At 38.6% G+C, this 26,492-nt stretch overlaps 1 protein-coding gene across 2 annotated transcripts; it reads right to left on the bottom strand.

Moving 5' to 3' along the window:
* Nucleotides 1–1,504: 1,504 nt before the first annotated feature.
* CSTF2 (cleavage stimulation factor subunit 2) lies at nucleotides 1,505–26,377 on the bottom strand. Of its 2 annotated transcripts, XM_012767390.2 has the most exons (15): nucleotides 26,240–26,377; nucleotides 25,083–25,161; nucleotides 24,101–24,270; nucleotides 23,317–23,453; nucleotides 22,722–22,841; nucleotides 22,471–22,608; nucleotides 19,971–20,094; nucleotides 13,564–13,626; nucleotides 11,146–11,205; nucleotides 10,356–10,497; nucleotides 9,325–9,500; nucleotides 8,776–9,053; nucleotides 4,668–4,778; nucleotides 3,768–3,893; nucleotides 1,505–1,715 (listed from the first exon to the last, which is right to left on the bottom strand). In XM_012767390.2, the coding sequence occupies exons 1-14, from the start codon at nucleotides 26,295–26,297 to the stop codon at nucleotides 3,771–3,773; spliced, it is 1,779 nt and encodes a 592-aa protein (XP_012622844.2). In that variant the 5' UTR covers nucleotides 26,298–26,377; the 3' UTR covers nucleotides 1,505–1,715; nucleotides 3,768–3,770. The 2 variants fall into 2 exon arrangements, with proteins under 2 accessions (XP_012622844.2, XP_012622845.2); XM_012767391.2 differs by lacking the exon at nucleotides 11,146–11,205 and having other exon boundaries at nucleotides 26,240–26,375.
* Nucleotides 26,378–26,492: the final 115 nt, after the last annotated feature.

Raw genomic sequence — 26,492 nt, 5'->3', positions numbered from 1 at the left:
TATTAGAAAACTACTGACTGAATAATTTAATCTCCAATGACCTCGCTTTGTAATCTTAGTGTTCCTAGAAATTTATAATGAGTTTCTAAAAAGAAAGGTTTCACTCAATCTCAATGTCTAAATATACTGACACTTCAAGAGTGATTTTGCTGCCAAAATCAACATGTCAAGGCCTTAATATTCATGGAGTAGGCAGAAAAGGTAATGAAAATAATAAATTCTATGCATAATTGACATCCAAGCTGAATTGGGGATGACCAGGATACCCAGAAATCTCCCCAGCTGTTTCGATTAAGATTTTCTCGCTAGGTTGTAATAAATATGAAATACCTTATCCAGCAAATATTTGTTATAAATGTTTATATATCAGAGTAGAAAATCCTTCAATTTCAGTGTCTCTCATAAAGTTGATTATTTTTGCATTCTTTTGCTTAATATGTAAGCAATATGCTATTACATTCTCTAAGCCTATGCCAGGCTTTTAATTCACCTGACTATAATCCTAACCCAGGGGGTAGGATTCTGAGAATATAAATAGGCTCAAAAGTAGTTCTAGTAGAACTTTACTAATTATTAAGGCAACTCTTAACCTCTTGAGGTTGGCCTGATGAAGAGAAACCATGTTCCCTCCTAATGCCACTACGAGAGATAGAATACTAGGCAAGAAGACCTGTAGGTTAGAGCTAATGGCACTAATTATGTTCATACCTATCCGCAAGGAAGCAGTTAGGAGCAGACCTAATTGGTGATCTGATTGTATGTACTCTACATCTGGTCCTCTTTAACTGAGAAGAATGTAAAAGTTTTAGGGTTTTCTATGGTTTAAGTTCCCAGAATAAGTTTGGTTATAGGGTAGGGCAGCATGTTAGTGATTTCCTGGAAGATAGGATGAAATGTTTTTTGTTCATTTGATTTATGTTCAGTTCTTATTTTATCTTGAACATGTGAAAAACTAGTAACTTTTTAAACTTGATTACCTACCTAGACTGGTAAGTTTTAAAGAACAGACAAGTAAATGTTAATGGTCTCTTATATTGTTGACGCACACTCAAACCAGTGCTAACACATCGTTGTCTTAACTCTGAACTATGCATGTTCAGACCTGGTATTGACAAAAAATGCATTTTGATATTTAAATTTTTCTAAACACATGGCTGTGCTAGGCTCTTTGATTTATTGGTCTTCTGACTATTTTACAGCTGTAAGCACGTGCTATTTTCTCCCAGAAGACTCAAGTTCTAGAAAGTTTTCAGAGGGCAAAAAGCCTTATTATTCTGCTAGAAGCAAACTAAACAAAAAGTAAGTTTCAGAAAACATTGCTTCTGAGAAATTATCAAATATCAAGAAGAATAAATGGTAAACCTAAAGTAAGAACAGCTATGGCAACATAATGTTAAAGTACAATACTGCAGTAAGGGTAGAAAACACATCTAAGGTTTCACCCTTGGTGTTTAGCTTTTTAAAAGCAAAAAGGTCATGTATATCAATTTGCAGTGTACTAAAATTGTGTTCAAAGTTTATTTCAAGTCACAGAAAATATACAAACTACGACAACAAAATGAACTGATTTTGTTCTGAGAGAAGGTGATGGGAGTCCTCCACCTGGCACCGATTTGAGTCATTCAAGGATTAGGATGTAGAAGTCATCTTTTTTCAGCATTTCGACAAAGTTATGGAGTTAATTTCCAGATTTCTTGCCAGGTATTTTTGAAAACCTATAAGAAAAAGTTGGGAGAGAACCATTAGAACTGGAGACAAAGTTCTCTTCAGGAAAAACATGAGGAAAAAAAAAAAGGCTGGGGGAGGGAGGATAGGCCTAAGACTAAATCACCAAGACAGATTTCTAAGGTGTCTGTCTCCTGCCTCCCATCTCCTCAAAGCAATCATCCCTTACAGCAAGGTTTCTCAACCTCAGCACTACTGACATTTTTGGCCAGAACCCTCTTTGTTATTGGGGAAGGGAAGGGGGCATCCTGTGCATTATAGGATGTTCAGCAGCATCTCTGGTTGCTACCCACTGAATGCCAGTAGCACACCATATGCCCTTAAGTTGTAACAACCAAAAATGTCTCCAGACATTGCCAAATGTCCCTTAGGGGGCAAAACTGTCCCTGGTTGAGAACCACTGATCTCTAATGGTAATGGTATTGAAGCTGGACAGTGATGGCAGAGACGGATCACAACTAGCTAAGTATAGAATGAAGGGAAAGCCAACACTTTGGCCATAGTATGCACAAATCCCAGTAGACACACAGGAAGATCTTGCCCCCATAAAACTGCATAGAACTACCCCCACATACATACAAATTACTGTAGGGTTTTAAAAATGGTGAAAACTGAATAAAGTTTGTAGTCTAGTTAACTAGTTATGTACCAATGTCAATTTCTTGGTTTTTTGCTACAAAGCAAAAAGATACAGTACTACAGCCATTTAAGATGTTATTATTGGGGCAAGCTGGGTGAAGGATATATGAGGTTCTTTGCATTATTTTTCCTGTGAATCTATGCTTACTTCAAAATAAAAAGTATTTAATAAAAAACAGATAAAAACCTTGCTCTGTGGTTAATGTGCAAGACTTTAAATTAGATATCTTATAAGCAAGAATAACATAATGAACTTTCAGAAACATTTCTACCTCCACTATCCAAAAATAGTAATTTTCTCACATTGTAGAGAATGCCTTCTCTAGCATAAAAAAAAAAATCAGTAAAAAAGAGGATAATTTCTATCTATTCCTCTGAATACAATACATAGTCTATGCTTTTACTGAAGAAAATAAAATGCTTGGGGTATCTGGAATAAAAGGTTAAGGTGCTGGTCACACCAAAGTCTGGATAGCCATCCATCTATGATAGCTTCTCATTATAATGTTTAGTCATTTAAAGTCTAAATACAGATATGATGCATAGTTGCTGTTGAGATGTTTCGAAGACATTACAAATATGGATTAAAACATATGGATGGGAATTAGAATATGGATGGGGTAAACAGAAATTCCAATTGTGATATTCTAGTTGATACCAGGACAGTGTGAATTTTAAACTGTTTTTAGATAAAAAGAATTTGTTTATAAAATACAAAGATGTTGGGGGAAAATTTTTAAAAAAGAAACATCAATATGTGCATGTGCAGTCAAGTTACATGATTATTTATGAAGCAGGTTACCTGGATCCTTTTTACTAGACTGATGAGCATGAAAAATAAGGACAGTAGCGTACAGCAATCCCCAAAATGTATAGAAACCGATGGTAATGGTGGACATTTACTATCTTAAATTATGTGCTTTAATAGTTTCACATCAAAATATTCATTATAAAACAAATATAGGAAACTAAAATATTTACACATTTTATTGAAATGCTTTGTATTTTCTCCATTTTGATGGGAAAGTTTGGAATAAAATAGTACAACTCATTCTGGAAAGACACATACCAGTTTGGAGTATTTAGAGGTTCTGTCTGGGGAATGAGATTAAGGAAACAAGGCCTTTTACCTTTAATTTTCTACATTTGTTAATATGATCATATATGACTTTTGTCATTAGGAAAGGAAGGTTAATAAAGATTATAAGCAATTCAACAACTCAACAAGTGTTCTATAGCCTTATTTTATCCCTACAGGAGCTGACCTACTAAAGGGTAAAAGAGAGTCTAGCTAAGAGGATTTGAGGGCCTCAGAGAGAACAATCTTGTTGGTTATGGTTGAAAGTACACACCCAATATACACAAGGAGCTAGTCCTACTCAGGTGGGATTAAGTTTGCTTGCCTTTCAAGGTGCTCCAGTGGATTTCTGTATTTGTTCCTTTAAGATCAGGATACTCTGCCTTTGCTCAGGAGGCAGCATGGCAATCTGGTCTGCAGTCAGTTGTAGAACCTGCATTATCAAAGCAGCCTGTGCAGAGGAAAAAAAGGTAGTGAGTTTTAATGATGACGGTTAAAAAAAAAAACAAAAACAAAAACACCACCAGCTTCTGTCCAAAAAGCGACTGTAGTGGGATATGAAGCAAAATGGAAAAAGGAAGGATATTTCACACACAGAAAACAAACAGCAGGCCAAAAAAAAAAAAAAAAAAAGAGAGAGAAAAAAAATCTGGTGAGAGAAAGCACAATGAAAATAACAAGTATAAATTAAAATACCTAAGATTAGTCGATTCAAAATAGACACCTTCATGAACTCAAAGTTCCTGCAGACTAAGGTGGTATCTTTGAGCCCTGGAAATTCTTCAGTTTTTAATCCTGTTTTGAAAGTCTCTCCTTTCCACAAATTTTAGCCTTCCCACCAGACATGAACTCCCCACAATAGTCAAATGTAAAAACAGAAAGATATACTCATGGCGAATCTGCTATTGTTTTTTGGGATAAGGTAGAAAGGGAAGGAAGAAAGGGGTTTGGATTTTCAGGTCAGTCTAGCCTACATTAAAAGAACCTACTATTATTGGGAGATGAGTTTGAAATGCAAGATAAGCTGCCATTTACACCCACTTAGGAACTCTATGACCAGACCCACAAATTTTCAGGTAACAAGGCATAAAAGAGTTCTAAGTTAGAGTAAACATCACCTCCAAAGGGACTTTGAAGACCCAGGATCGCCACATGGTAACTGTGAAAACAGGAATCAAAAAGACTAGATTTGTGCATATGGAAGCAGTCAGGCAGTGTTGCTTACCTTCTCATGATCCTGTGGAGTGACTTGATTCTGCCCAGGACTAAAGCCACCAGGCTGGCTTCCACCCTGCATACTCGCTCCTTGCATGCCTGCTCCCTGCATGACTGGGACCTATGTGCACAAAGAGAGAGGAGAGATTTTTGGAACTCCTGATGTATAGGTAACCTGAATCCAGTAAGAGCAATGTGAAAAATTATGCTCTCTATACGGATACGACTAAAAAAAGCAAATTAATGACTCTGAAGATCATTTGCTATACTGTCAGCGATGACAGAAGGCAGGGTTTTGCCAGAGACCAACTAGTAAGTTAGACATACTTGCTTACAACAGCTCTAGCATCATCAACAAATATCACTCAGCACAACTGGATACCAACAAATTAATCAAAATTAAGCCAAATGAGTACAGAGAAAACTGAGAGCACCCTGGAAACTAGTACTCAGTGGAAACACAAACGAAGCCAACACATTCTAGAGAAAACATATGCTTGTCCTCTGGAGAAGTGACATTCACAGGGCTACTGCCTACCTCTAGTTCAATCAGACATAGGTAGTTCGTCCCAAAAGGCCCTATCCCCCAAGTGAGGCAGAGGCGATCATAATGTCAGAGAGGTGGAAAGGAGATGGGAAGGCCTCTGGGGAAAAGAATGCTATTCGCCCAACATTTGCTTTTTATAGCTTTCCATAGAGAATATATGGTAGATGCTTTCTGCTAAATGCAGATCAAGAAATATGACTAACCTGAGTAAAAGAAAAAAGTGCACTTTTTATTAAATACTTATTGGTATTTAATTAAGATCTTCAATGAGTTTAATCCTTTGGAAGACTTATTAGAAACGAAGGAAAAGACCTCTGAGCACCAAGCATAACTGTTAGAAGGTTCCTACACTTACAGTTACGTTCACATTCAGGCATTCACCCAGAGCTTAGATACTCTCTTATTAAACACAAATTGTTAACAAATGTGTTACCTGCTTCCCCAGCAGATTAGAAGCAGCAAAGCATAAAAGAAATATGGATAAACAACTGTTAGGAGCAGATACTATGACAGCAATGTGAAGAGCCAGGTGACAGCCTGACAGTGAAGGAGACCAGAAACCAAACAGGAGATAATGATGTTTTATCTATAGCATATACAATAATGTATCTATTTAATGATGACCTTGAGTAATCACAAATGATTATAATCATTTTTAGTATACTGTTTAAGAAAGGAAGCATAAAATATATCATAAATAATTTTTCATTAAAACAGTTTAAAAATTTAACTTGGTAGAATAGTTCTATTATCTGGAACATCCACTTACATGCATTAACTCATTTCCCAAAGATGCCAAATAGATGAAGCATTGGTACAGATTTGTACAGATTGCTAGAATATTAGCACTATTTTCTTCTTTCAGTACTGAATCCAGAGACCAGTATGAACCTTAATGAGCTCTTATGGACCTGAAACACTTATGAGTATAATCTTTTTCAAGCTTTAGTCAATACTAATTTGAGGTACTGTAATGTGATCTAACCACTCAATAATGGCCATTTTAAGTTTCCAGGAGTGCCTGTTCTAGGCAGATAAGTACTAGTAAGAATGACCATACATCTTGGTTTGCCTAAGACAGTTCCAGTTTATGCTTTTGCCTCAGAGTAAATTATTAACAGCACTCTTTTATTCTTAAAAGTGTCCTTTAGATGATAAATTACATAATCACCCTATAATCACTCTAGTAATAATAAGCCTTTTACCCACAAGTTTCCAACTGGGAGGACTGAAGTTAATTTTTAAAATCTGATTTAAAATTATGAATTAAGGCCGGGCACGGTGGCTCACGCCTGTAATCCTAGCACTCTGGGAGGCCGAGGCGGGCGGATTGCTCGAGGTCAGGAGTTCGAAACTAGCCTGAACAAGAGCGAGACCCTGTCTCTACTATAAATAGAAATTAATTGGCCAACTAATATATATAGAAAAAATTAGCCGGGCATGGTGGCGCATGCCTGTAGTCCCAGCTACTCGGGAGGCTGAGGCAGGAGGATTGCTTGAGCCCAGGAGTTTGAGGTTGCTGTGAGCTAGTCTGACGCCACGGCACTCACTCTAGCCTAGGCAACAAAGCGAGACTCTGTCTCAAAAAAAAAAAAAAAATAAAATAAAATTATGAATTAAGTACATGTTGTTAAGTAAAAAAAATAAAAAAAACCAAAGTAAAGAACAGTGAAAGGGGGAAAAATAAGAATATTCATATCTCCCAGAAAGATACATAAAAAGATCTAATAAAAGTGATTATTTATAGGAGCTAGAGATCACAGATGAGGCAGGTCTGAGAGGAATCAAGGTGTTTTTCGTTTTTTTTAAAAAGAGAGGTGGGGGTCTCACTATGTTGCCCAAGCTAGAGTGCTGTGGCTATTCGCAGGCACAATCAGCGCACACTACAGCCTCAAACTCCTGGATTCAAATGATCTATCTCCTGAGTAGCTGGGACCATAGGGGTATGCCATCATGCTCGGCTTGAAGTGAGGTTCTTAATGTGTATCTTTTATAGATGAATGAATGCATTATGTATATTTATTTATAAGTGAATATATTAATTAAACATTTGTAAAAAAAGACCAGAGATAAAAATTTTTATTTTCTCTACCTTGGATTTAGTGGCTTTATAGAATCTACTTATGAAACTATATAAACCTAGTATTAGAGTAATGACTTCAAGTACTAGCAGGGAAAAAAGAGTAAGACATTATCCAGAAATGGTCTTCCAACAATTACTTTCAACGTCTTTCTCCACAGAATTATTGGCAGAATTAGATAAGGACATTATGCAGATACTGTTATTTGTCTCGCCAACTAGAATGTGAACCCCAGAGGGCTAGGGGCTTTGTTCTGTTCTGCTATATCCCCAGTACTTAGATCTATCTCTGTTACACAGTAGTGCTCAATAAATATTTGCTCAATGACAGAATGAATGCATAAAAACCATTTCTGAGGCTACTGACCATACAGGGCACAATAAAAACCAAGGCCCATGGACATATTTTTCTTAAAGCAAAACTTGAAAAATTGAGAATAGTTTTATTCTACACATACCAGAAAAAAACATATTTTGGAAAAAAAATAGTGGGCTCTATTTCTTGCTATGGCAACTTTTAGTTATGTGAATTTGGTCAAGTCACCTGAATTCTTGGTCCTCAGTTTCCAAACCTATAAAATGATGGAACTGTATGGCTGACATTTCCATTCTAGCTCTATTATCTTTGGCATGCGCGCGCACGCGCGCGCGCACACACACGGAAGAAGATACATAAACAAATGGAGAGGGGAGAGAGAAGTACACGAAGGAAGAAAGAAAAAGGAAGGTGAAGGTTCTAGAGGGAAATGAAGGTGCCAGCACATGAAAACTCAGGGAAGATACACATGTACCACCTTCCCACAACCAACTGGGGATAAAGAGGGAGGTGATGACAACCACAGACCATCCCATACAGACAGCTGCAGAGTGCCAAATAATGGAGAGAGGAGACAGGCTTCATTTCCACAGCTTCTAAGGTGATCATTAGTAAATTGCCTTTCATACTCGACTGTTCACTTCGGCTATGTGATGACAGTAAATCAACAAGGGTCTCAGCAAACCTAAGATTACTTTAAATGACCACTAACAACTCTCCATATACTCTAACCCAGTGGTTCTTAGTCAGGGTTGCACATTAGAATCACTTGGGGGAGGTTTTTCAAACTATCTACGCTCAGATCCTACTGATAAGAGATCCTGAGTTAGGCCTGGGGTGAGATCCAGTCAACCATATTTTGGAAGAAGCCTTATATGTGATATTGGTCTGTACCCCTAAATAGAAGTAGTAGAAGACTACTCTCTAACCCCTAAATTTTGTTCTGAATGGAATAGCTACTTATTGTGGGATATGGTTGTTCTTTTGAACTACAATCTTGGTAGCCAGAAAATCACTACCTTACAGACACAGAAACTATAGTAAGATCCTAGTCTTCCCTTTCTAACAAGCTGAGAAATAGTCCAAGTCAGAAGGCAGTAATAATCAGGCTCAATAACCAATTTCTGAATAGATCTAGATTTCACTTGGATGCTAGAAGTGAGTGTTACATATACCTGTCTGGATCCCTGGGGGCCAACTGCCCCCATGTTAATTGGACTGGGACCCTGGATTCCACTAGGTATAGGTCCTCTAGGGCCAGGCACTGGGCCCCTGGTATCCATGCCTCTGGCTTCCATTGCACGGGCCTCCATTGCTCGGGCCTCCATTGCACGAGCTTCCATCGCCCTGGCCTCCATCGCACGGGCCTCCAATCCTCTGGCATCTAATCCTCTTGCCTCCATGGCTCGGGCCTCCATCCCTCGCGCATCTATTCCTCGGGGATCTCTTCCACCTATAAAGAAAGTGGTAAAAAAAACTCACTTGTACTGTAAGAAGAACCAACAATCCAAGAAAGACAGAAATCTATTGCTCTAGTCACATCTCCCCTCAACTATACGAGACTATCGTCTCTTCTCCATTTTCTCAGATTTGCAGATAAACCTTAAAAATTCTTGTCAACCTTATTGCTCTAGTATTCTTTATCCCAGATTAGGGCCTAAGATAGCTGGGTTCACCATTAGCCCACAACTTCCAGTTAGCCGTGGGATGTGGTCTCCCCTTACCTCTGCCATCCAAGGGTGGACCCCTCTGATCTAGCATGGGTCCTCTTGGTTCTGCCATTAGAGGTCTGGGCTCGGCTAATGGACCACCCCTCATTTCATGTGGGGGTGGTCCACGGTTCTCATGGCCAGGAACATGGTGCATGGGTGGACCCTGATGAGGTGGTCCCAGGTAACCTCTAAAGGTGGAGAAAAATGTTATATTTTAAAAAAGAAAAAAACAACCAAAAAGTGTCAACCAGAAGATCAGTAAGTAAACATCCAACAAAGAACTGAAGCAAACATCAGTCTACGTATGCTAACAAGAGAGTAACACCAAACACACTGAAGAAATGCTATGGAGATATAAATCCACATATTCTAGAATGTCATATTTGGAACACTCATAATTAGGGAAGAATCAATAGATATTCGTTATATGTATAATGAGCATGCAGTACAGTGCTTAAGAACATAGGTTGACTACAACCTCTTGCAAAGGAAAAACAAAAATAAATAATACAAAGAATAAAGAAGAACATAAATTTTAAAAATTAAAAAAAAAGAACATGGGTTCTGGTTTCTGACTGTATGGGTTCAAATGTAGGATCTATCGCTTATTAGCTGTGTGATCTTGGGCACATTTACTTAACTTCTTGATGTAAAAAGTGACTAATAATGGTACCCATCTAACCCAGTTGTTGTGCGGATTTCAGATGATCTAAGTATAGCATTCAGAGCAGAGTCAGAGGCATGAGCCTCATTAATGTCAACTGTTATTATTGCTACTATTAATATTACTACTGTCACAAGTTTTCCCTGTTGAGATATTTATACTAGAATTTCCAATTTCTGAAAACACAGTATCTCAAGATGACATACTCAACTACATAGTTTTGCCTTAGGAGAAGTGCTTAGTCTTGGACAGTGGCCATGAATATTTATTTATATATCTTGAAGTAGGCAAGCAGGTACAATTGGTACAGAAAGACTCTGTTGTCAAAAGAAGGAAAATCTGGATTTCTCAGACTGTTTCCTTCTATGTTAGTGCTTACCTAGGCTCTACCTCTCCAGTTACAGAAAGTAAAGTGCCTCCCCGTGGGTCATTCGGAGCATCTCCTAACAGACCTCGAGGAGTTGGGACGTTGGCAGGCAAGGATCCCCGCTGCATAGCTGCTCTGGGATCTTGCATCGGCACTGACAGGGAAACAAACGGGGAGTTACTGCTGTGAAGGACACATAAGGAAACAAGAAATGGCTCTATATACCACTGACAATATAATTAAGACACCTTAGAGTGGGTGAAACCTCACCACAGCAGAATCCTCTTGCAGCTCAAGAACAGAAGCAGGGTGTAGGCAGAATCTGTGCCATGTCAGAGGTATGGATGGAATTACATAAAGAGCAAACTGGGGAGCAACCTGCCAAGGACTAGCACTGCGACCTGAAGAAACTTATGCTCCTGGTTTTCCTTCTAATCAATCTTAGTTCAAGGACCAGAGTCACAAAAGAGAGGTGGGGTCTTGGCATATGTGAACACTGCCATGGCTCTGCAAGAACCTGCTGTCTCCTTACAGACTGCTATTCCATCCAAGCCTCCTGACACCAGTAGGGAGGGAGTACAGCCTCGGACAGATGCCCATATCATCCATGTTCTCTGCCCTGTGTGAAGAGGTCAATCTTAGGCTTGTGGCCTCAACAGGAAAAAAATTAAAAAAACAAAAACCCCAAAACACTACCCTTTTGGGTTCCGAACGTGAGGATGACTGCCAAGCAGCTCGTTTCCTCTCAACGTCCCACCCTGAGCACCACAAGCAAAAGGAAACCCGCAGATACAATGGGTACCTTGAACTCGCTCAATTGATGCAGGCCCGGCGGGTCCCACGGGCGAGTGCTGTAGGGTTCCTAGGTGAGCAATAAGTTCAAAAGGAGAAAGAGCAGACACTTAAAATAGCTTGCACATACACACAGAAACACATACATACGGAGACTGGAGATTTACACATATAAGTTAAAAAGCCAAGAGTTCATCAGCTTGCCTCAGGTTACAAAACCTCCCTAAACTATACTAGCTCCTTTGGGTATCTGAAACAGTTCCACTTTGACCAGATAGCTTCCTAAAGAGAAACCTGTGGGGCACTGGTTTTATCTGGGCAGGAATAACCAACCATTTTCGGTTTTCACCTCTGCCACTACGTTTTCCCTTAGGTCTCCTTATGATACTATTAAAATAAAACAGAGACAAACTATAAAAATAATTTTGAGTCTGTAGTTAAGAACATAAATGTAGTTTCAGAAACAAAACATGAAAGAAACCACACTGAATCTGGAAGGCAAGGTTTATTCTGGAGAGGCTGTTACAGACGTGGGGCGGTACTATTTTTGTCGTATTTTAGAGCACAAAGATTTCTACTATTAAAGTATCATATGGGGAAATTCAGTGAATGAACTTTAGATGAAGAAGGAGACTATCACTCCACAAGAAATACTCTGCCACAGCAAGTCTTTGATAATAAACATCACGACAACAGCAAACAAAGACTAATGAAATGACATGGGCACCAACAATAAACAAAGGTGGTAGAAAAGCAAGTAATACCTTCTAAAACACTTCACTGCCTTCTTTCACCATTATAAATGTGCAAAAGTAGTAAATTCCAGGAAAGTAAGACAAACTGGGTATAAATGAAAAAGATTCTTGCTTCCTCTGCTGGGTACTGAAGGAAACTATAAAATAAAACTCATCTTACTTTGTCTGTTTATGATGACATCCTTAAAATAACCTCAAAACATGACTCATTTCCCTTCATCAATTTTTGAACAGAAAGGTAAAGATAATAGCAAGAACGAAGATGTCTCATGGAAGTATGCGTTAAACAGCTAAAACTTGATTTATTGCTGGGCCCTTGAGAGGCAGAAGTATGACCAAAATCCTAATTCCTTCTTACTACTGCAAAAATACTTTGGGGGTACACACACAGTCTATTGACAGCAGTGGGGTCAGAGTAGGGGATGTACAACAGCACACAAGTATGGGATGCTTAAAGAAAAGATGAGGTATCAGGCCAGGAGTTGGTCTTGCTGTCAGACATCTAACAAGAAAAAATTATTAGTTCTGTCTCTTTAGCAAACAACCCCAGTGTACCTTTAATATTTTGCTTTTTAAATGAGTGTCACTTATAGGCCATATGCTAAGAAGAAAAAACTTAAGCTTCTCTATGTTTGTCCAAAGCAGTCTTTTCCCATCACAGAGACCCAGTGAGTAAGAGTATAAGACACTGAATAGTATTTTTGGAAGTTAATAGGGACAGTGTGGAGTGACAGAAAGAGAATAGATTATAGAGTCAGAGACTTCTGAATTTTAGCTCTGCCACTTATTAGTTAGAAGAGAGGATGAGAGCATCAAATCCAGTCCATATTACTCAGACATTAGTATTTACTTACCTTGTTCCCTTGAGTAAGTAAATTAAAACTCTAAGCTTTCATCTCTTTGCCTATAAAACTGAGGTGTTGCCATCTAACTCACAAGGAAGTTTATGAATATTAAAGTGCCTGGCACATAGCACACACTCAGTTCCTTCTCTTTTCTCATCCTCTAACTCTTTTCTCATCCTCCTAACATTGTTTCCAACTGAACCACTGCATTTTCTTTTCCTTCAAACTCCAGTAATGTGGAGAATTAATGTGGAGATTTGGAGTGGTGGCTGCTGTTATATACAGCATTATTGCCACAGCACAACAGATACTTATCAAGTAGGCTCTATAAACCTATGATGCCCTCTTAGTTTTCTCTGGGGTTTAAATCTAGTCTTCTGTATATTCAGCCACATATTTACATGCTCATCACTGAAACTCCTTACTCAGCCAACAGATTTCCACAGAGGGAGACAGAACATGTCAGTGCAATCATTAAGCCATCAGGAAACAAAGGATCTACTTGCTCCATCATCAATTCTTGTAGAACTCTGAAACACTAGGTGGAAAGTCTAGACCAGCACTGTACAACAGAACTTTCTGTGATGATAGCAACGTTCTATATCTGCAATGTCCTATATGGTATCCTCTAGTCACATGTGGCTATACAGTGCTAGGAATGTGGCTAATGTGACTGAGGAAATGAGTTCTAAATAATTTTGATTTAATTTTAATTCCACTTAATATTTAAAAAGCTACCAGTGGTTTAGTAGCTGCCATATTAGATAGTGCAGATATGGAACATTTCCAAGGTCAGCCCATGTTAATCAGACATTAATATTTATTTACCTTGTCCTCGTTCCATGGGCACCGGTCCACCTCCTGGCATTCCAACCGGGGTCTGCATTCCTCCTAGAAGATAAAGGGCAGAAAAGAAAAAATACAAATTAGGATAATGGAAGAAAAATTAGAATAGTGACTAAGTTTACAAACTTCCTCATTCTGCCCCATAAGCAGAAATCTACAAAGGAAGATAACAACTATTCAACAATGCAATTAGACAGAAGATGGGGTTTGTTAGTATAATTTACGATTTAGTGACAGAAAAGGGAGTTGAATAAGAATACATCATCTCACTGGTTACCAAAACCTTGGCAGGAAGCTCTTTCGTAATACAGGAAAACAACGTCACTTACTCACAAACCTCCTCTCATAGGAGGCAGTACTGTTCCTGGGGTATTTTGTAAATGTGTGGGTATACTGTTTTGGTTGTGACAAAGATTTGTGGGAGGATGGCTCGCATTGAATGAGAAGGTGCTAGATATCTTGCAATGCATGAGGCAGTCCCACAAAATCAAGAATCACCTAGTGTCTTGTAAAACTTTTAAATACCTCACTGAACATAGACACAAATGAAAATCTGCTTGTAGTCATCTGAACTTAGACCTAAGTTGGTTTTATTTATAAACACAAAGGTTCTCTGCACTGTTTTTAAATACATATACACTGAATATTCCAGAAATGCAATCACTGAGAATATTAGGGATACTGCAATTTAAGAATTTTACCATGAGATTTCACCATTTCAGAAAATAACATCATCAGTGCCAACTGTCCTTATGATATTTGAGTTGCCAAAACAATATGCCTGTATCTGTCTAAAGTTTTTTTTAGTAGAGATAGGGTCTTGCTATGTTGCCCAGGCTGGTCTCAAACTCCTGTCCTTAAACAATCCTCCTGCCTTGGTCTCCCCAAATACTGTTATAGGTGTGAGCCACTGTGCTCAGCCTGTATACATTTTTAGCTTTTACCTTCAGGGTATGGGTGCAAGCACCTGACTCCTACATTTTGTTTTTTAGTGTAGCTGTGCCCAAACACTTGCATATTAGAAATTCTTTTTATTATCAATTAATGCCCTTTTACTTCTCCTCTATGTTATAGTTAGTGCAATATACTGATTTTTTTGAAATCATGTTACATATGTTACAGTATCTGTGTATTTCATTTCAGGATAGCAGAGTCACTGCAAAATATATGTTATGGAAAAGGAACACTGGGTCTAATAGGGTTGAGAACCACTGGTCTACCTTAACCAGTCGGGGCATGATGACTGCTTTATAAAGAATAATCATGCACCACAAGTCCTTGTCTGGTCCTTTCCATATAGCAATACTTCTCTTTTCCTCAAAGGAGTAATATATGCTAAGAGTGGGGAGAAAAGATCAGCTGATCTATTAAATATTTGCAGTTCATTAGTACTTCCCTAAAATAGCAAGTATATAGCACATCTCCCTAGTCCATTTAACATGCCAAGCACCAAAGAGCTATGGATTAAGAACCCAAAGAACTGGGTGCTAGTCCTGCTTTTGCCACTAAATAATTGTGATTTTGAACAAGTGACTTAATAAAATTAATACATTCCCAGGCTTCCTCAGTTATTAAGTGAGAAAGTTGGTCTATACCAGTGGTTCCCAGAATGTGGTCCCCAGACAAGCAACAATGGTACCATCAGGGAATTTGTTAGAACTGCAAATTCTTGGGGCCCTACCTCACACCTACTGAATTAGTCTGAGGGTGGGGACTAGCTATCTGCATTTTGTAAGTTCTTCAGGTGTTTTAACATAAAGTTTGTAAACCACTGGTCTAAATGATTTCAAAGCTATCTTCTTTCATTCTATCCCAACAAATCACCAAAACAATATAAAAATTTAGGACCTGAGGAATGGAATGGCAGAAGCTATTATGGGCATAATTTCTCATTATACATCATCAACATAACAGTGCTTTTATTTTTTATTTTATTTTTTGAGACAGAGTCTCACTCTGTTGCCTAGGCTAGAGTGCCGTGGCATCAGCCTAGCTCACAGCAACCTCAAACTCCTGGGCTCAAGCAATCCTTCTGGCTTAGCCTCCCGAGTAGCTGGGACTACAGATATGTGCCACCACGCCTGGCTAATTTTTTCTATATATTTTTAGTTGACCAATTAATTTCTTTCTATTTTCAATAGAGACGAGGTCTCACTCTTACTCAGGCTGGTCTTGAACTCCTGACCTGAGAGACCCACCTGCCTCGGCCTCCCAGGGTGCTAGGATTACAGGTGTGAGACACTGCGCCTGGCGAACAGTGCTTTTATTTGTATGCGCTAGATTCCCAGAAGTGGAACTGGTGGGTCAAAATGCATGAATTTTTAATGTTAGACTACTTTCTTAAAAGGTTGAAAAACTTCACATTTTTCAATGTATAAGTACCGTTTTTCCCAGCAATATTAAGCATCATCTCTCTTTGAAATTTCTGCTAGTCTGATGGGTTTAAGTAAAATCCTGTTGTTAATTTATAATCCCCTAACTGTATATGAATTTGTTTTTCTTGGTCATTTGGATTCATTCTTTTATGAAGTGCCTACTCATTTTCTTTGCTAACTTTTCTACCAGGTTATTTGACCCCTTCTCATCCCTGTCAAAGAGCTTTGAACAGAATCTCTCTCTCTCTCTCTCTTTTTTTTAAGGCAGAGTCTTGCCCTGTCATTCTGGCTACAGTGCAATGGTGTCATCATAGCTCACTGTAACCTCAAACTCCTGGGGTCCAGTGATCCTCCCGACTCAGTTCTCCTGAGAAGCTGGGACTACAGCCGCACGCGCCACCATGGCTGGCTAATTTTTCTATTTTCAGTAGAGACAGTGTCTCACTCTTGCTCAGGCTGGTCTTGAACTCCTGAGCTCAAGTGATCCTCCCCCGTTGGCCGCCCAGAGTGCTAGGACTACAGGCGTGAGCCACTGTGCCTGGCCTGAACAGGGTATCTCAAAAATCTTAGTGAAGTTTTAATTTTTTAAATATTTTTTTCAGAGATGGGGTCTCACTTTGTCACCTGGGCTGGTCTTGAACTTCTGGCTTCAAGTAATCCTTCTGCCTTGGCCTCCCAAAGTGCTAAGATTACAGGTGTGAGTCACTGCGCCTAGCAGTTTTAATAACTTCAGAAAAATAAATGCTACAAACTCACAAAAAATATCACCTGAAAGTTTAATTATTTAAATTTCTTTTATACTTACTTTCTACTTTTATCTTTATTAACTCCCTCTTGGTATCTTCTGGTTTATTAGTTTTATAATTCCTTACAATGAGTACTTAGAATTCATTTATTTTTCTAATATAGGCATTTAAGGTTATTCATTTTCCTTTAAGCACTGCATTCACTATTTCCCGTGCTATTCTGAAGTATACATACTGTCTTTAGATAATTTATAATTTCTTTTTATTTTTTCTTTAATTCAAGGATTACCTACAGTATGTTCCTTAATTTTCCAAGTTTTTTTTCAGTCACCTTTTAATTACATCTAATTTTATTAGCTTACAATAAAAGAATATGGTCTGTAAAATATCCACTTTTTTGAATTTGTTAAAGCTTTATTTTATGGCTAAGTACTATACATGGTCTTTTTTAAAAAACTATTTCAGGGTAGGCTGGACGTGGTGGCTCACACCTTTTATCCTAGCACTCTGGGAGGCCGAGGCGGGTGGATCACTCAAGGTCAGGAGTTTGAAACCAGCCTGAGCAAGAGCGAGACCCCATCTCTACTAAAAATAGAAAGAAATTAATTGGTCAACTAAAAATATATAGAAAAAATTAGCCAGGCATGGTGGCACGTGCCTGTAGTCCTAGCTACTCGGGAGGCTTGAGCCCAGGAGTTTGAGGTTGCTGTGAGCTAGGCTGATGCCACGGCACTCTATCCCGGGCAACAGAGTGAGACTGTTAACTCAAACAAACAAACAAAAAACCCCAAACTGTTCCAGGGTCATTAGAGGGGTGAGGAGTATATTCTCTAGTCAAAAGATATAAGGCTGCCTCTATATAGTAAATGAAGCTTATTGATTCTATTATTTAATTTGTGTTATTTTTTTGTCCACAAGCATAATGCTACGCAAAGTATAGTCCACAGAAGGTACTGATCTACAAACTGTAAGTTACTAGTTAACAAGATAAGTATAGAAATGGAGAGGAGAAATTTAGAAACTTTTACAGTAATTTGATATTGCCGTGACATCTAAACGTATGATCAGTGTACTTGTCTCATTGAACAGGGTACAGAGAAGTCTGAATGTTTTTCAATTCATTTAATGAGCCACGTCATGGGTTGCATATTTGTCATATGCAGTAGGATCATATTACGACTTGTGATATTTTGTTTGTTTGTTTTTTTTTTTTTTTTTTGAGACAGAGTCTCGCTTTTGTTGCCCAGGCTAGAGTGAGTGCCATGGCGTCAGCCTAGCTCACAGCAACCTCAAACTCCTGGGCTCGAGTGATCCTTCTGCCTCAGCCTCCCGGGTAGCTGGGACTACAGGCATGCGCCACCATGCCCGGCTAATTTTCTTTTTTTTTTTTTATATATATATCAGTTGGCCAATTAATTTCTTTCTATTTATAGTAGAGACGGGGTCTCGCTCTTGCTCAGGCTGGTTTTGAACTCCTGACCTTGAGCAATCCGCCCGCCTCGGCCTCCCAAGAGCTAGGATTACAGGCGTGAGCCACAGCGCCCGGCCTGACTTGTGATATTTTAAGGTAAGTTAGGCATCTATAACTCAAAAATTTTTAAAGTACAGAATCCATTTCTTTTACTGAAAGGTAACTTTAAGTCTACTAGGATAAAGTGGATAAATAAAAATGCTGAGTTTGCTGAAATATCTCTAAAAATCTGTTTTTCCAGTCCTCATCAACTTAGATCTCTAGACTGATTTCTCTACAAAACAGAACAATACAGATCTAAATTATTCCCCATTAGTATTGTGGTCAGTCTAACCTAGATTAGATAAATTAACAAGTCTGTTGCATAAAAAACTTTAAATATTGATAATATATTATGCATTCAGACAGGTGTTGCATATAGGGAATTGCTATGTCACTCAACTTTTTTTAGTTACAATTGTTAAATGATGAAAAGTTACAAGTGTAATAGCAATACTCTATTTTTTTTTTTTTTTTTTTTTGAGACAGAGTCTCGCTTTGTTGCCCAGGCTAGTGTGAGTGCCGTGGCGTCAGCCTAGCTCACAGCAACCTCAAACTCCTGGGCTCGAGCGATCCTTCTGTCTCAGCCTCCCGAGTAGCTGGGACTACAGGCATGTGCCACCATGCCCGGCTAATTTTTTATATATATATCAGTTGGCCAATTAGTTTCTTTCTATTTATAGTAGAGACGGGGTCTCGCTCTTGCTCAGGCTGGTTTTGAACTCCTGACCTTGAGCAATCCGCCCGCCTCGGCCTCCCAGAGAGCTAGGATTACAGGCGTGAGCCACCGCGCCTGGCCAGCAATACTCTATTAATTGCCCATCTATATACTTTCAATGAATGTGTATAGTTTTTAAATTTCTCTTTTTTCCTTTGTTGTTTGGTCTGATATATTTGTTGAAATACAATTTTACGTCTGTTTAACATAATAAAAAATGTGATCATGTATTTTGTATCTGTTTTCTTCATGACCTTTTTTTTTTTTTTTGGAGACAGAGTCTCACTTTGTTGCCCAGGCTAGAGTGAGTGCCATGGCATCAGGCTAGCTCACAGCAACCTCAAGCTCCTGGGCTCAAGCCATCCTCCTGCCTCAGCCTCCCGAGTAGCTGGGACTATAGACATGTGCCACCATGCCCGGCTAATTTTCTCTCTATATATATATTAGTTGGCCAATTAATTTGTTTCTATTTATAGTAGAGACAGGGTCTTGCTCTTGCTCAGGCTGGTTTCAAACTCCTGACCTTGAGCAATCCACCCGCCTCGGCCTCCCAAAGTGCTAGGATTACAGGCGTGAGCCACCTCGCCCGGCCTCTTCATGACCTTTTTAACCTAATCTAATAGTCTCTGGTTTATAATGGAACAATTTGGTCTACTCGTATTTAGCAGAAAAATAACTATACTAGTTTTTATTCCTTCATCTTATTCTGTTTATTACTTACTTTACATTATCCTTTCCTTTTCTCTATTTTTTGCTGGCTTGATTTAATTTCCATTCATTCCATTTTCTCACTTGTTAATTTGGAAGTTTTACTATGCTCTTCCACTTTATTGTCCCTTTCCCTGTTGTCATAATCAGACATATAAGATTTGTATATAAAAAATCAACTATTTCCTCCATCTAGAATATACACTTTCTAGTTGTGTATTAATTTTATATCAGGATCCCATTACCACATAATAATTTGGTTGCATTGTGACAGTTGCTATGACAAAACTTTAGAAAGTACTGAAGTGGTGGAGACTCTAAATGAAACTTACCTCCGGGAGCTAGGGAACCAGGCCCAGGTCCCGTGACAGCAGCTGGCATTTGCCCTGGTGCTGGAACTCCACCCTGCATAGAAGCTTGCATCAGAGGAGGTGCGCCATTGACGTGCATTCCACCCTGACCAAGAAAAAACCCAGAGTATATTCATGTTTCTGTGGAGACTCAATACACTAAGTCAATGACCTTACAGTCCTCTTCAAATTTGACAGCTCGAAATATTCTACATTATTTTTATATAGTATGCCTAATGTAGAATTAGATTTATCACACACTTTGAATTCCACAGAAGCAAGTTGCAATACACATCATGAGCCTGGTTATATGGAACACAGTCAAGATAGAACATATTCTAAATGTAGAGATTGACAAGTCTTATCTGTGTGGCAAGATGGCATGTAGCACCTATTGTTATCTTCCTAACTGAGGCCTGGCAATAAGAGTTAAAAAAAAAAAAAGTATCTTGAACCCAAGAAGAGAAAGAGATTGGGGCAAAACAAAACAAAACAAACCCAAAAAACTGCTGGTAATCCATGTTTTTAAAATAAAAAAATTTTTAATTTAACCAATCTTGGATATAATCTTGGTTTGGGGGGAATGTGAATTTTTTTAATGCTACATAAGCTCCCTGAGGGAAAGGGAATGCTATCTTTTCATCTGTGTATTCCCCAGGAAACTGAGCAGTCCTTTGGAATAAAGAGCTCAATAAAGAATAAAAGCTAAATTATAAAAAAAAATCACATATATACTTAAAAATACAAACAAAATGCTAGAACAGAAAACAGGAATCTGTATAGGAAGGTGGTTTTAAGGGAAAACAGGCTGAGTTCAGACAGAACCAGGTTAAGAACTAGATTTGCCACTTAAAATTATGTAATTTCTGGACCCACTAACTTCTCTGGGCCTTAGTTTATTTCCTCTCTCTCTCTGAAAAAGTATTTATTTATTTAGAGCAGAGGTTGACAAACCTCTGGCCCCATGGGCCAAATCTGGCTGTCTGGTATAAATAAAGTTTTATTGGAACACAACCACACACACTTGTTTATGTATTATCTATGGCTGATTTCATACTACTATGGCAGAGTTGTTGTGGCAGAGATACTATGGCCTGTGAAGCCAAAAATATCTACTAGCTGGTCAATTACAGAAAATGTTTGTCAGCTTCTGCCCTGTACCTTCATACAATCCATCCAAATTGTTTATTTTTGCCAATCTGATAGGTGACAAATGATAGCTTATTATAGTATCTGTTTATATTATCTCATTTTATTTATTAGTGACAGATAATTTATTATATTGTCTCATTTTGAGGTGGAATATTTTTTCATATTTACTTTATATTTCCCCTTTTGTGAACTGTTCATGTCTATTGCCCATTTTTCTATTGGGTTATTGGAAATTTTCTTACTCATTTATAGAGGGCCTTTTTTTATTTAGTATGAAGAACTGCAGATATACAAGTCATATATAGAAAATAAAAGAGCCACCCAGCTTAGGAAATAAATTAAATCTCTTGTATGGTCTTCCCCAATCGTATCTTGTACCCTAGTCTCCTTAGACAACCACTAAAAACTCTTATAGATTTTTAAAAATTTTATATGAATCATTACACATTGAATGTATTCTTCTGAAGCTCACTCAACATATTTTTGAGATTTATGCAGACACATATATCCAACATTTAGGGAATGCTTCCACATTCACTTAGTTTCACTTTTGTATGGTATTATGTTTTTGAGTTATTTGTGTTGCTACCATGTATCCCAGTTCATTTTAACTGCTGTATTGAATTATGTTTTTTGAAAGTCATTCATATTGATATGTATAGTTTATTTAACTGTTCTCAAGTATTCTGTTGGATAAATATACCACATTTTCTCCATTCTTCCATTGATGCACATTTAGGACATTGCCAATTTTTCACTATTATAATGTGGCAATAAACATTCTTGAACATGACTAAGGGCTCTTTTATTAATAAGTCTCTGGTCCATCATGTGTGTGGCAAATACTTTTTCCCCAATTTGTCATTTGTCTTTGATGTTTATTTCTTTTTCTCTACACAGAATTTTTTTAGTTTTCAAATGTATCAATTTTTTATGGCTTCAGGGTTTTGTGTCATGTTTGGAAAGCGAGCTTTAATTTTTCATTGGTAAGAATGGAGATAATAAGAGTGCCAACCTCATACAATTGCTGTGAGGATTAAATGAAATAACGCATATGGAATAACAAAGTGCCAACCACAGTGCCAGGCATGCACGTACACACAAAGTTAGCTTATAAGAAAAGGGCATACAGGAAGGATTTCTTTGTTTTACAAACTTGGAATCAAATCTATTCAGATGCCATGTGCTCTGCAACCTGGAAATTGCTTTTATGCCTGGAAATTGAAATTATCATCTCTGGTTCCTGACCATTCTTCTTTCAATATATTCTCCTAAAAAGAAAATGACATTCTAAGACAGATAAAAAAAATGTTAAGGGATAAAGCCCTACCAAAGGCTGGGGCTGAGGGGCTTGAGGATTCTGCTGGTTCATGGGCACATTGGATCCTGAGCCAGGCCCAGCACCATGGACTGGCTGAGGGTTTCCTGCAATCAGCGTTGGGATATTTGTCTGGCGATGCAGAATTTTCTAAAAAGTGAAAAGACAAACCTATGAGCTGTCTGTTTAACCAAGCAATCAGGTAGTTCCTATCCCACTCAAGGTTTGCCCTATCATTTTGTAAAAGAACAAGCAGCACTCACCAAGGCAATCTCCGGATCCACAATTCTCATCACTACCTGTGCTTGCAGCAAAGCATAAGCCAACTGAGGGTTCTGAAGCAACATGTTCCGTGCTTCCTGAGGGCTATTCTGGACACAGAGCTGAGAAGATAAGCAGATTCATCATCAGGTTCAATACTTATTACCTAGAAATTGATAGTGATTTAGAGCCATTCCCATCTGAGAAATGTAATATTCAAGAGGTTCTTTATCATCAGTTTTTGCATATCACAAAAAATCTTCATCATGGCAGGCAAGAGAAAGAAGAAGCATTTCAAATATTGTAATACTATCTTTAGGAAAAAAGCCCCATTTTAATATCTACATCTGATATCTATGGGCCACAAAAACCCAGTTGCATTATGTGAGTAGTTGTGTTCATGTACAAAAATAGAAAGTTCTTTGTATGAAATGTAAAGTTCACTGTGTAGATACAGAATATTGGAGGTGCAAGAAATGGTAGTCTGTAGACACAATTTCTATTTGAGCTCAGGGAACTAATCCATTAATTTTACCAATTAACTCCTTGAAAACCTGATGTAATTTGCTTTATTCATAACCTAATGCCTCCTCCCACCTTCATTTGTTTCATCAGCTCAAACATCTGCTCTGGTGGAAGACTGGCAACTGCTTTGCTAATGGACTCAGGGGCATCCTCAGGACTGATGGTATCTCCATAAGGTGACTCAATGACAGGGGCACCAGTGCCAAGGCCTAATTGGGAAGAAAGTACAAGAAAGTTAGGGAGGCAAAATAAAAAGCTAAATTGTTTCAAGTATCTACTTTCCAGGGCTGCTGCAAGAACCAGCTGATAACAATTCTCTGGAGCTGAGAAATAAATAAATTATAAGTCTCTTGTTTCTGTGAAGGAAAAGGAAAGTATATTTTCTGTTCTCAGAGGAAGGCTGGGACAATTAGAGAACAGTCATATTTTCTTTTGACAAGCCATTTTAGAAGCAAAAGGTTTAAATAGAAAAATATGCTAATTTCAAAATTCCTGGATCTGTAACCTTATGAAAAAAGCCATAAAAATGTCTTTAGTACCCCTACCAGTTACACATCTGGCAACATAGTCAGAGGTGCGACAATGACATAGCTAGTACTAACTACTAATGGCTTGGTGAATCTGAATTCATCTTTTAACAAGAAATCAACTCCTTGGCAACTGAAGAACTTCTAAAGTCAACTTTACCTGTTTCTCAAAGATATATACTTCCCTAACTCAGGCACCTCAGGTTGATTAAGTAAAGAAGCTGTGTGAATACCAATTCTAGCATATTCAAAATACATCATAAATGGAAAAATTTTCATCATTACATATTTACTAATTCATTCTGCATACAACTTGGGATTATACTCACTCTTCAGCTCTTCTTTGTTCTTTTCACTGGCAGCATTGTCCACTCGAAGTGCTCTCCCACTGAATTCGCGCCCATTCAGGTTCCGCATGGCACTAAGGGCCGTCTCTTGGTCTTGGTACTCACAGAAGCCATAACCCTTTGGCTTTCCTGTCTCTCTGTCATATACCAATCTAGAGAGCAGAACCAAGTAGTGGGCACAAATGTTACACATGTACAGGGTTCCTGTTGACATTGCCATGCTCTTATTTGACCCACTGTAAGATAAGTAACCTTACAACTCTGATGGCCTCACTGAAATATTTTTAAAAACACTTTTAATGAAAAAAAACATATCTTTTAGGTAAGAATGAATGTGAATTGGATGGTATGTGAATTATATCTCAAAAAAGCTGTTATAGGCCAGGGGCAGTGGCTCACACCTGTAATCCTAGCACTCTGGGAGGCCAAGGCGGTAGGATCGCTCAATGTCAGGAGTTCGAGACCAGTCTGAGAAATAGCGAGACCCCCGTCTCTACTAAAAATAGAAATAAATTAATTGGTCAACTAAAAATGTATAGTCCCAGCTACTTGGGAGGCTGATGCAGAAGGATTGCTTGAGCCCAGGAGTTTGAGGTTGCTGTGAGCTAGGCTGTCGCCAGTGGCACTCTAGCCCAGGCAATAAAGTGAGACTCTGTCTTTAAAAAAAAAAAAAAAAAAAAAAGCTGTTACAGAGGTGGGAGGATTGCTTGAGGCCAGGAGTTCAAGATCAGGCTGGGCGACACAGCAAGAGTCCATCCCAAAAAATATTTTTAAAAATTAGCTGAGTGCAGTGGCATGGGCCACTGGGTGATATAGTGAGACTTGATTCAAAAAACAAAAAGCAGTTACAAAAATAAAATGCATGTGAAAAGTCACCAGGTAAAAATACCTGCCATTATTACTAAGAGCCAAGTTTGTGGTGATTTTTAAGAAGCTCCTACCAAGAAGTAAAAGGAGATCTCACCTGAAACTAACAACAGGTCCAACCTCAGAAAAAATGTCCTTCAACTGCTCTTCAGTAGCTTCATAAGGAATGTTCCCCACTAAGGAAGAAAACAAGTAACATATTAAAATTCTGAGTTTGTAACCTAGATCTTTAGTGAGGAAGTAAACGGTATTAATACCTATTTATATCATTAAATATATAACAACTGGCTCAAAATTGTGTTCTCCCAATTTCAATTCCACTGTATTTCTTTAGACCACTTAACTATACCACTGAGACTAAATACAAAAGGGATAGATACTCCTAAACATTAGTTCTCAGACTGATCTGAAAAGTATCAGATTTTCCTTAACTTTAGTGAAAATAAACACTTAGGCATTGCTATTTACCTGAAGGTCTGAAAATCTTATCAATGACTACCAAAAATGTCAATGTTATAATTTTTAAAACAGGTTCATACACTCGTCTTTCCACACATACACTTAAAGGGAGAATGATCATTGAGAGCAAAAATTATCCAGAACTGCTTTGTCATATCCCTTTCAAAAGTGCGTTAAAATAACCACACGTACTTTAAAAAAAAAACAACGTATTTCAGCCAAAAAGATTACTCAGAATAGTTTAGCTTGTCTTTAATTAAAATTCTTCCGACAAGGTCTTAATTATTCATTCATTCATTCATTTACAATCCACCTCAAGACACCAAATGGCTGCTACCACTATCGATGAACTAAAATGTTACAGGTAAAAAGCAAAAAATGAAAGTCTTCAGGAGAGGGCGGGAAGTGGACACAAGACTCTATACCTTCGTATATAATCTGTATTGCGGGATGAGGGGGTGAGAATAGTACAGAACACTGAAGGACTACTGCCATGCGCCTTCTCTTCTAGATAATTAAAGTTTATGGAGAAAAGCATATAAGCTGGATGCTAGTCTAACATCCTCAACGATACTGCGGAAAGCCGACAAGACCTCTGAGGAAAGAGGGCATCTTTTTGCCCACGAGTCCACCAGGTTAGCCACCCTGCAGCATAGGCAGGGAAGAGCTGCATGCGCGACCCATCACTGGCTCCCGTGGCGATTCATGAGGTTGGAAGTACAGAGGGGCGTTCCCCGCCACTCCCTGCCTCTTTCTGTCCCTCCCAGATGCTTGGCTCCAACGAACACCTCTCACCGAACACAGAACGCAGAGAACGATCCACCGCAGGGTCTCTCACAGTCAAACCCGCCATAGCTCTCTTTCAGTGGCTTCCGGTGCGCCAAAGCACACTTCCGTACGGCGCACAAGCCCACAGCAGAACACGCTTTCGTACGGCGTGTTAACCGGAAAAGCCTGGGCGGGGCGGACGCGAGGCCCCTCCTCCGGCGTCATTGCTTCCAGCCGCCGGCGCGCCTTTCGTCCATACGAAGACTAACCCCTCCTCTGG

The sequence above is a fragment of the Microcebus murinus genome, chromosome X (assembly GCF_040939455.1).
Source record: "Microcebus murinus isolate Inina chromosome X, M.murinus_Inina_mat1.0, whole genome shotgun sequence".
NCBI classification, from domain to species: Eukaryota; Metazoa; Chordata; class Mammalia; order Primates; family Cheirogaleidae; genus Microcebus; species Microcebus murinus.
Note: the sequence above shows the minus strand (reverse complement) of the source record. Positions and strands in the feature narration are given on the sequence as shown.